General features: G+C 44.2%; 1 protein-coding gene across 1 annotated transcript in view; it reads right to left on the minus strand.

Annotated features, from left to right (window-relative positions):
• col7a1 (collagen, type VII, alpha 1) overlaps positions 1-12,246 on the minus strand; it is a 443,464-nt gene that overhangs the window by 378,679 nt on the left and 52,539 nt on the right. Inside the window, exons 4-7 of the mRNA XM_059649672.1 lie at positions 5,417-5,576; positions 2,965-3,058; positions 2,690-2,851; positions 653-816 (exon numbers count right to left, since the gene is read on the minus strand). Coding sequence (XP_059505655.1) covers positions 653-816; positions 2,690-2,851; positions 2,965-3,058; positions 5,417-5,576 — 580 coding nt within the window. The remainder of the gene's footprint in view (positions 1-652; positions 817-2,689; positions 2,852-2,964; positions 3,059-5,416; positions 5,577-12,246) is intronic.

The following is a 12,246-nucleotide window of genomic DNA, read 5'->3' on the forward strand; positions in this document are numbered from 1 at the left end:
AAGCCATTGTTGGAAAAACTCATCTGGTTCACTAATGTCCTTTAGGGAAGGAAACTGCCATCCTTGCCTGGTCTGGCCTACATCTGACTCCAGACCCACTGCAATGTGGTTGACTCTTAACTGCCCTCTGGGCAATTCGGGATGGGCAATAAATGCTGCCTGGTCAGCAACGCCCTCATCCCATGAATGAATAAAAGAAAAGCCCAACATTAGAGAACCAGATTGTCCGGTCATTGATACTTGACTGGATGTGGACAAATTGTCTCCACAGCATCAGTGACTACATTTTGAAAGGGCTTCCTTAGCTGTAAAGCATTTCAGGTTTCCCTGAGTTCAGGAATTTCCCTATATAAGTCAAGTTTAATTTTTTTTAATGGCACATTATTGTTGCGAATCTTTACAACAACATCTCGATATGGCTCCAACATTCTCTTTGTCATTGCGAAGAAAACAATACTCCAACTGCAAGTCACTCTGTCAGGCCACAGATGGCATCTGTGCTGTTGTGGCCAGCTTAGATCATGGAATCTCTACAGCTGGCTGTTCAGTCCCTCGTGTCCATACCGACGCCCTGAACAGCATCCCATGAATCAGTCTGTCTTAGGCAGAGTGTGAGGTGGATAGGACAGGGGCTTCAAGGTAAGACACTAACCTCTTGGAGCTCAGCAGAAACTGGAAGGCCCAGAACACTGAGGGGAGTGTACTGAACTTTGTAGCCCGTCACAGGCCCATGTGCTGCAGTCCATCGAATTCGCATTGATTCAAAGCCCTCATCGCTGAAGATCAGATTTGAGGGGCCATTAGGCACTTGAGTAACTGAAAGCAAAACAGAAACACCATCATATTTATTCTATTTTTGGGCTCTAAACAGTCTACAAAGCCCCAAAACAGCAGTCAGGCAGCACACACATTGCTGCCTGCAAATGCCTCTGCCATAGGCACAGTGGGCTGAAGGGTCTGTGGTTTCCTCCAGTTTAGATGATTTCTCAATTGGGAAGTGAACTCATCAAGCAAGAAGTTCGTCAAGACTTCTTTGGCAGCATTCTCCAAATCAACAACCATTTCCATCTAGAAGGACAAGGGCACCAGATAGAATCATAGAGTCATGCAGCATGGAAATAGGCCCTTGGCTCAATTCATCCATGCTGACCAGGGTTCCCAAACTGCACTAGTCCCATATGAGAGATAATGGGAACCGCAGATGCTGGAGAATCCAAGGTAACAAAGTGTGGAGCTGGATGAACACAGCAGGCCAAGCAGCATCTCAGGAGCACAAAAGCTGACGTTTCAGGCCTAGACCCTTCATCACTAGTCCCATATGCCTGTGTTTTGGTTATCCTATTTATGTAACCATCTGAACGTATTTTAAATGTTGTAACTGTACCAGCCTCCACCACTTCCTCTGGCAGCTCGTTCCATGCCCGCACCACCCTCTGTGTGAAAAAGTTGTCCCTTAGATCCTTTTAACTCTTTCTCCCATCACCTCAAACCAATGCTCTCCAGTCTTCGACTTCCCTATCCTGGGGAAAAGACCTTGGCTATTCACCTTAGCTATGTCTCTCATGATTTCACAAACCTTTATAAGGTCACCCAGGAGTGTCCTACGCTCCAGGGGAAAAAAGTTCCAATCTATCCAGTCTCTCCTTCTTTACTCAGAGAGTAGTAAGGGAATGGAATGCTTTGCCTGCAACGGTAGTAGATTCGCCAACTTTAGGTACATTTAAGTCGTCATTGGATAAGCATATGGACTTACATGGAATAGTGTAGGTTAGATAGGCTTGAGATCAGTATGACAGGTTGGCACAACATCGAGGGCCGAAGGGCCTGTACTGTGCTGTAATGTGCTGTAATGTTCTATGTTCCTCAAATCTTCCAGTCTCTGTAACATTCTGGTAAATCTTTCTGGCAGCCTTTCCAGTTTAATAACATTCTGCCTATATTCATGGAAACACTACCATGCAAGTTCCCCTGCAAACCACTCACCATCCTGACTTGGAAACATATTGCCGTTATTGCACTGTCACTGGGTCAAAATCCTGGAACCCCCTCTCTAAAGGCATTGTGAGTGCACCTACACCAAATGGACTGCAGTGGTTTATGAAGGCAGCTCACCATCACCTTCTCAACGGAAACCAGGGGTGGGCAATAAATGTTACTGCAACCAGGGACACCCATGGCATCTTGAGGACTGTACACTGATCATCATTACAAGGGTGGGGTGCTGATGAGGGAGACTCTGTTCTACTGGCAGCTCACACAGGGAGCCCTAGACAGCTGGAGGTCTGTAATGCACTGTACGACAGAGTGCTGGAGGCAGGTTCAATCAACACATTCAAAAGGGGATTAAACTATTCTTTGAGAAGGAACAACGTTCAGGGTTACAAGCAGAAGACAAGAGAATAGCACGTGGCAAGACGCCCGCTTGGAGAGCTGCTGCAGACACAATGGCCCAAAAGGCATCCCTTCTGCTTTGTACCAATTTTGTGAATGTAGCAAGGCACAAAACTGTTACAACGCAGAAGGAAGCTAGAGCAGAGAATCGTCCTGCAGTAAAATTGCCACCAATTGCCCCAAGAACGTGCCTGTGGGTTCCCAATAATCCAGGAAATCAGCCCCACATCACAGATGCCGTTGGTGGCACAGGGCACCAGACAGTCAGACAATCCCCACAACGGACCTCCCTTCTTACCCTCTGGTGCATCCAGGGATCCACCAGTGATGGAGCAAACCCTCCTCGAAATGAGTGGTGTGAGAGTCCGGAGGATCTTAAAGTCATTCACAAAAAAGGAATATTCCTTGGCCGGTGTCGAAGTAATGTCATCAAGTTCCTTCTTATCTGCATTCTTAATCCCTGAGGAGGAGGAGTGAACATTCATATGTCAACAATGCACAGAAGCGAGCATTCCAAGGCAGGAATTATTGCTTTGTGTCTCACTTGTAAATGAAATCTCGAGTAGAACATACCAACTGCAAACAATTTAACATCTTGGCTCCGTAGCTTCAAGGCTGGTCGTTCAACATTATCCTGTGATTTTCCATCTGTTATCAAGATAGCAATCTAAACACAAAATATTGGACCTTAAGTGATTATTTATGTTGAAACAGAGTATTTTGTATTTTATTTTACTAGCTTCTCCAGTCTTTCTACCAGCTTTCAAATGCCACCCTCATCTTTGGGCGCAGAAAGAAAAGCAGGAATATTCTTCTGAAACTAGTACCACCCAACTCATTAATGGCTGCATTTCTGATACTGGGTTTTTCACTGAGGGTTGCTGTGCAATGGTTATGTTCATTGGCTGAGGGAGAACAGCCAAGCCAATGGGACCAATTTTCTTCCTATTGGATCTGAGAATAAAGATACTGCTAAACTCCATGAATCCACCAAAAAGGAACACATCTACATGCTACAGGGATGGCAGTAAGACTGTTCTTCCCCATCAGGCAATTAGGGGTGGACAATAAATGCTGCCGAGCTTTGTCCTGTGAATGAATGAAGAACAAATTCTTAATTGAATCCCTGATAATGACTTTCTGTCGATGCCCCTTTGACTGCCCCACAAATGGAACCTGTTTCTACAATCCCACCCTCTCTCTGAAAACCACAATCAAATTACCTCTCTATCTTCTATGCTCCAGGACATACAATCCTAGGGTATGTGCTCTGTTTTCATAGTTTAATTGTTGGATCCATGGTAACATTCCAGTCAATCTGTAATGCACTCTTTCCAGAGCCAATACATCCTTCCTAGGATACAAAGCCCAGAACATTGCTCTCCAGATGAGGCTAACCAGGAATTTGTATCTCCTTGGCCAAACATCTTCCCCTTTGGGATCCAGCCCTTTACTTATATGGGTTGACGTTCCATTTGACTTTCCCGATCATTGCTTGTGCTACACTTTATTTTCTACCAATCTCTTCCGAGACACTATGACACACTTCTGGAGCAGATGGAGCTTGAGTCCAGATCCTCTGGCTCAAAGGGAAGGATACAACCATTGTACCACAACATACTTGAGGTGCTCCTTGTACATGTGCTCAATTACTAGCACGACCTGACCAAGAGTGATTTGGTGATGGCTTAAAAACAATTGTTTCAGTTGCGTGAGAGAGCACTACCCGATGTAAGAAAAGTAACCATTTACCGGTGTTTTGTTAATCATAAATAAAGACGTGAAAAATTTAACTATGTGATTCATCAGATATAATAGCGAGGGATACATTTACTGTCGATATAGTGTGGTATCCAGGTGTATAATACATGGTAACACTAAAGAGCTAAATTCTACTGATTTCTCCTTTCTTCCCAGTCCAAAGTAAAAATCCCAACTATTCAAGCATTCCTTCGTAATTATAACCACTTACTGCAGCTATCATTGCAGTGGATTTGGACTGTTTCATTTTAAAGCTCCGAGATCTTAAACTTCCATTCCTTTCCTACTGAGAGATAACACTCGATTTTTAACATTCGCTTGAGAGGCACTGCTGGAATGAGTGCAGCCCCAACAACACTCAAGAAGATTGACACCATCCAGGACAAAGCAGCCCGCTTGATTGGCACCACATCCACAAGCATTCACCCCCTCCCCCACTGACGCTCAGTAGCAGCAGTGTGTACTATCTACAAGATACATCAAAGCTCCTCAGATAGCACCTTGCAAATCCACGACCGCTTCCATCTAGAAGGACAAGGGCAGCAAATACATGGGAATATCACCACTTTCAAGTTCCCCTCCAAGCCCCAGTCACCATCCTGGCTTGGAAACGTATCACCATTCCTTCACTTCACTCGGCAAAAATTCTGAAGTTCCCTCCGCGGTGGCATTGTGGGTCAACCAAAGCACATGGACTGCAATGGTTCAGGAAAGCGGCTCACCGCCACCTTCTCAAGCGGCAACTAGGGACGGGCAATAACTGCTGTGCCCAGACAGTGACGCCCACGTCCCACAAATGAAATTTTTTTAAAAAAATGGACATTTCTGGCTGGGCCAGCATTCATTGCACAGCCCTAATTAGTTTTGGGAAGGTGGTGGTTTTGAGTTGCCTTCTGAACTGCTACAGTCCATATGCTGTAGGTGGACCCACAATGCCCTTAGGGAGAGAATTCCAGGATTGTGACCCAGTGACAGTGAAGGAACAGTGGTATATTTCCAAGTCAGGATGGTGAGAGGCTTAGTGGGGAACTTGCCGGGGACGGTGTTCTGTTGGCGTTGTCCTTCTAGAGGTGGTGGGCATGTATTTGGAAGATGCTATGGACGGAGCATGTGAGTTACTGTACTGCACCTTTTAAATGGTACGCATTGTGCATTAGAAAGTGGAAGGTATGAATATTGAAGATCTTAGATTAAAACATGTACAAAGTATATATATATATATATATATATAGAGGGACACTTATAATGATAACTGTTCTCTCACCTTCGGCACAATGCGCCTCAGTTTGGCAGATCCAAAGAAGTTGTCTGCTATGTATTTCAATCCTGCCCCTGTTCTTGTGTTCCCACCTTTATAACGCAAATTGCGGATGGCAGTCAGTATTTGGGATCCATTGCTGTGGTCCTCAAAAGAGAACTCAACCCTTTTTTGAAAAAAGGCGAAGAGGACATAAATCATTTTAGGGCTAAAATAGACATTTCCAAAGCAGTACCGTCAACATCACTGAACAAACTGAGCTAAAGTAAGTCTATCCTAACACAGCCAGCTCTACACAGAAGGGAAGGAGAAACTGCCGGAGTAACTCAGCATCCACACAGAGTTAACATCTCCAGCCCAGTGACAATGGAATTTCAATGGAGTGACAACTTCAGCTCTATACACTCCCGCAGTTTGCAGGCTGGTGACACATATAACAACAAGTTAGTCATAGAGCTGTACAACACGGAAACAGATCCTTCAGTCCAACTCGTCCGTGCCGACCAGGTGTCCTAAATTAATTCTGCCCCATTTTCCAGCATTTGGCCCACTTCCCTCTAACCCCTCCCTATTCACATACCATCCAGATGCCTTTTAAATGTTGTAATTGTATCAGCCTCCACCACTTCCTCTGGCAGCTCGTTCCATACATGCACCACCCTCTGTGTGAAAAGTTGCACCTTAATCCTTTTTAAATCTTTCCCCTCACACCTTAAACCTATGCCCTGTAGTTTTGGAATCCCCTGGCTATTCACCCTATTCATGCCCCTCATGGCTTTATAAATCTCTATAAGGTCACCCTTCAACCTCCAACAATCCACAGAAAATAGCCCCAATCTCTTCAGCCTCTCCCTAAAGCTCAAACCATTCAACCCTAGCAACAGAGATAGTAGAAACTGCAGATGCTGAAGAAGGGTCCAGGCCCGAAACGTCAGCTTTCCTGCTCCTATGATGCTGCTTGGCCTGCTATGTTCATCCAGCTCTACACCGTGTCAACCCTAGCAACATCCTTGTAAATCTTTTCTGGACCCTTTGAAGTTTCACAATAGCTTTCCTAAAGCAGGGACACCAGAATTGAACTCAGTATTTCAATAGTGGTCTAACCCATGTTTGCACAGCCGCAACTTGATCTCCCAACTCCAATACTCATGCACTGACCAATAAAGGCAAACATACCAAACACCTTCTTCACTATCCTGTCTTCCCAAAATTTAGTTTCATAGAGTCCACCAAATGAAACAAAGTGTTCCAAAGCCTTTTGCAGAAACAAATAAACAAGTAAAATTGGACATCAAGACATGTAGATAGTTGAAGAAGTGACTGAAAACTTGGCCAAAGATGTAGGTTCTAGTGAGTTCTCTGAGGAGAAATAACAGGGACCAGCCAAGCTTTGGTGACACCTGACACTGTGTCTCACAATAGCTGCCGAATTTTAATTGCTACACTGGAGTTTTCATTTTCTTCATCAAATTTAGGCACACAGATAGGTACCAGCAATGCTGCAACAATTTTTGTTTGGAAAAAGGTGAAGTGAGCAGTTTACTTTAACATGTAAAATAAAACAAAGAACTGCGGATGCTGGTGATCTGAACAAAAGCAGGAGCCGCTGGAGAAACTCAACAGGTCTGGCAGCGTCGGTGGGAGTAAAGCACAGCTGTTTTGAATCCAAATTAGGGTTCTGACGAGCGGTCATTAAACTTGAAAGGGGAACACTGTTTCTCGCTGTACAGATGCCGCCAGACCTGCTGCGTTTCTCCAGCATTCCTTTTTTTTGGTTACTTTGACACATCTGCTTTCGATCTCTGAATGCCAAAACGCATTGTAAACTCAAAACAGGTGCAAAAACAGGAGTTGATAGAAAAGCTCAGCGAGTCTGAACAGGTTGCTCAGAACCTCACCGGACCCGAAATGATAACTCTGATTTCTTTGCACAGACGCTGCCAGACCTGCTGAGCTTCTCCAGCAATTCTGCTTTACAGCATCTGCTGTTCTTTTGGTTTTTATTCATATCAGATTCAGACAATCTGCAAGTTAATTCCTCTTATTCCTTTATGGGATGAAGGCATTGCTGACCAGGCAGCATTTATTGCCATCCCTAATTGCCCAGAGCGCAGTTAAGAGTCAACCACATTACTGTGGGTCTGGAGTCACATGTAGGACAGACCAGGTAAGGATGGCAGTTTCCTTCCTTAAAGGACATTAGTGAACCAGATGAGCTTTTCCTCACAATTGACAATGGATTCACAATCATCATTAGACTCTAAACTCCAGATAATTATTGAATTCAAATTCCACCCTCTGCCATGGCAGGATTCAAAGCCAGGTCCCCAGAACGTTATCTGGGTGTCTCTATATTAACAGTCCAGCAATAATACAACGAGGCCATTGCCTCCCCAACAATGGACCCAATTCCTTCCTTTTCAAAGAAAGATTTTCTCAGTATATGGCCATTTGTCCTGTCACTGATGTAAAGACCCCAAAGCCATTATTGCAAGGAAAAGACAGGCTGTCATCACTGTTTGGCTCAATACAGCCCCTCAACCAAAATCATTTCAGAGTATCTGGCATTAATCAGAGGGGAGCTTACAGTGCACCTTGGCTACTGCACTACAAAGGTCACAACAGAGGTAATTCATTGGCTATAAAGCACATTGGGACATCCTGAGGATGTAAGAGGAAATTCAAACTTTCCCTTTGCTTCCAACTGATATTGGCACTGACACAGGCACAATTCAACCACTCTTCAGTGGGGGTGAAGCTGAAATTTCTTAAGTTTGAGATGGGTTACAGCCAGGGTTTGAGCCTTTTCACATTTTAACTTCACAGCCAAACTCACTCTTTCTTGCATGTTAAAATGTCCTGCAAGGCTCTGCTGAATATTATCATCAGAGAAGATAATTTCCACCATCCAGACAGTCAACAACTATGACTGCCAATGTGGAAGTGCAAAAATGTAAGCTATGCCCTTCCTGGGTTTGTCTGCAGCATCTCACACATTCGACCCCACCAATTCAGTCAACTCAGTGGAAGGTACTTGCCTGGTTCCGATTTAAACCGTCTAATCCCAGCCGGTGAATCACAAGCAAACACTTCCTCCAAGTGCTGCATCACTGCTTCCGTCCTTGTCCAAACAAAATATCCTTGGCCACCTCCTACTTCTCATCTACTTGCCCTCCTACATTGACAACATCTAAGAGCAATTTTCACATGTAAGGTGGCAGCACCCTCCTCTGCCTCATCACACCACCACCGTTGCTAAGTGATCAGACTGCTTATCTAACGTTCAGTCTTGAATGAAGCAGGAAAGGTCGTTCAATCCAATATTGGGAAGACTGAAGCCATTTCTTTCAAACTCCACTCCATTCCCCCAGTCACCAAATCCATATCGCTCCTTGAAAAATGTCTTCTTTATTCTTCCACAACCGAGGCAGAAGAATGCACCAATCCTCAGTCCCACTACACCATGGGTCACAAAATAGTCCGTCACTTATGTTACTTCTGTCAACTTTTACATTGTAGAGCAAGCTCAAAGGGTTAGAATTACCACCCTAGTTCCTCATAAACTAACTTTCCCCCTCCTTGAATGCTGTCTTTATTGAAGATTTGTTGCTATTTTAACCCGTTATTTTGGGGAGAAAAGAACTGTGTGCGCTTGCTTCTTTTTACTGAGGATTTGTTGTTTACGGTGAGAGTTGTACTGTTTACTTTGCTACATTGGCTTGTAATGTTTTACTGTAGTTGACAACTTGCCCATTTTTATTGTGAATTTATCACTTCAGTTCTCAAACAATGCTGCTTCCATTGAACATTTCTCACTGCTGAGGTGTAATTTTCAGTCAGTTGTAGTCATTCTTGTACCTTGATACCGTTACTATATGTAACACACATGCTCCATTTCAGATAAATCCCATGAATAGACGTAGTGTAGGTTTCAAGTGAGATGGAATTTGAGAGTTGATGCCATGGGACAAGATGTACAGGTTTATCTTGGGCCCATTTTAAAGTCATACAGTTTGCTCTTTGTATTTCTGATATAAATTCATTCAACTTTATTTAACTTATAAATAGGTTTTTTAAAATCTTTTGTTTAGTCGCAGTTGGTGATGCTGTTGAGTCTCCACCAGTAGAAGTGTTTAACAGGGGATTTAAATTTCCATAGGGAGTTCCATTATAGACCTTAGGTTTAGGGTAAAAGTTCGGCACAACATTGTGGGCCGAAGGGCCTGTACAGTGCTGTACTGTCCCATGTTCTTTGTTCTATACAATACAAATACTTTGTTCAGTTACCAAAATGGTGAGGTTAAATCACCAGATTTATCAACCAGGCTCCCTAACAGACACAATTGTGGCTTCATTATCAAAACTTGTTCAATACAAATGCAATAACTGGTTGGCATACTCAGACGTGCAACATGTAAATATTTAAATGCTTTTCTCCCTGAGTAGCCCAAAACATGTCCTCACACACACAGGCAGGCAAACACACACATGCACACACAGATAGACACACACAGATAGACAAGCAGAGATAAAGACATAGGGCCACGCTGGCATGCACACAGACACAGACACACACAGACACACACAGACACACACACACACACACACACACACACACACGACAGAGATACACACACACACACACACACACGACAGAGATACACAGACACGTGTGCACACGCGCGTGCACACACAAACGCGCACACACACACACACACACACACACACGACAGAGATACACAGACACGTGTGCACACGCGCGTGCACACACAAACGCGCACACACACACACACACACACACACACACACACACTCACCCCCCGACACACACACATTGTCCCCCCCACACACAGATGCCCCACCCCACAGACCCACACAAACGACAGACATACACACACACACACACACACACACACACACACACACACACACACACACACACACGCACACACACACACACACACACACACACACACACGCACACACACGCACACAACCATTAATAATTGACAAGAAATCATCTCAAGGACAATAAATCCCCCATTAACACATTTGCACTATGTTTGTGGTCCAGCAACAGATGGTATAGTTTTTTGAAAAATGCTAAAACAGAAAAATGTTATTGAATCTTTCATCTGTGCACTCATCAGGACTGACACAAGAATAACAAGTTTCAAAGGGAGCATGACATTGCATTTTTAACTCTAGAAGAAAAATATGGGGAGCACAGTGGCTCAGTGGTCAGCACCACTACATCACAGCACCAAGGGCCTCGGTTCAATTCCACCCTCTGCTATATCAATGTGTAAAGGCGTATGGAGATAGGGTGGAGGAAAAAGGAGCTGAAATGAATAATCAGCCATGATCATACCAAATAGCAGAGCAGGCACAGCAGGCTGAATGGTCTACTCCTACCCCAAGGATCCTAACTCTAACCTCATCCAGCCCCACAATCTCCAGACTCTTGTCTCCTAAGAATTCATTTTTCTATCACTCTATCTTTGGTGGCCACATTTTCAGCTGCCACACCCCACTCTCTGGGATTCTTGTCTCCCTTTTAAACTTGCCCTGTTGATCGAGCGCTGGATGTCTGACCTCTCAACTTCTCACGTAGTTTTGTGCCAAAGATTGCTTTGTAACGCTCTGGTGAAGTGCCTTTGACTGTTTGAACTGAATGTTAAAGGTGTTAAAAAATGCAAATGGTTGGTCCTGCTGCTGTAGAAGCAGGGACACAGTCTCAGGATAAGGGGTCAGGCATTTAAAACCGAGACAAGGAGAACTCGGAAGTTTTACTAATCTTTGCAGCCTAGAGGGACAATGGTGCTCAATAATTGAGCATAGTCAAGACTTAGACCAACAGGTTTTTGGGATTGGGGGAAATTAAGGGATTAAGGGATAAAGGGCATTGAGCTACAATATCCTTCCTAATCATATTGAATGGCACAGCAGACTTGAGCAGTTGTGTGCTCTACAGCTGCTTCTAATTCTTGTCTCCTTACAAAATCCTTCATTGCCATTTACTGTCAGAACTGTCCTCAAAGCCCAAAAAGCTTCAAGTAATCCAATCTTCTGTTGCTTTTTTTTTCCAAGTTAGCCTTTCCAGATCTCCACAGGGCTGGTACAACCATTAACATCATCTTTTTGTTAAAGTGACTCAGATTCTGAATTGCACACTTTTATACAAACCGCAAAATTGATATTGTAAGCATGTATAAAGGCAGGGCAGATGTAAAGATCATTAAAAAGCCTCTGCCCTGCCTCTGACCAGATGATTGGGAAGCGGTTGAGCAATTTGGAAGCATCCAGATTATAAAAACATCTGTAAAGTCTTGTAATTATTAAAGAATGCTTCATTTATTTCAGGGAAAGCGAACAGCAGAGCAGTGAAAGGAAATGATTTGCATTTCACTGGGGCAGCGATACGTACCATCTGCAAGATGCACTGCAGCTATGCAACAATGTCTATGTGGTGTCGGTACGTTTGCAATGCCACTAAGAAAGCCGTTCCAGGATTTTTTTTAACCCAGCAGTACTGAAGGGGCAGAGATATATTCCCAACTCAAGATAGTGAGTGATAATGGGAACTGCAGATGCTGGAGGATCCAAGATAACAAAGTGTGGAGCTGGATGAACACAGCAGGCCAGGCAGCATCTCAGGAGCACAAAAGCTGACGTTTTGGGCCTAGACCCTTCATCAGAGAGCAGCTCTCTGATGAAGGGTCTAGGCCCGAAACGTCAGCTTTTGTGCTCCTGAGATGCTGCCTGGCCTGTTGTGTTCATCCAGCTCCACGCTTTGTTATCTCAAGATAGCGAGTGGCTTGGAGGGGAGCTTGGTG

Source organism: Stegostoma tigrinum, chromosome 11, assembly GCF_030684315.1.
Source record: "Stegostoma tigrinum isolate sSteTig4 chromosome 11, sSteTig4.hap1, whole genome shotgun sequence".
NCBI lineage: Eukaryota > Metazoa > Chordata > Chondrichthyes > Orectolobiformes > Stegostomatidae > Stegostoma > Stegostoma tigrinum.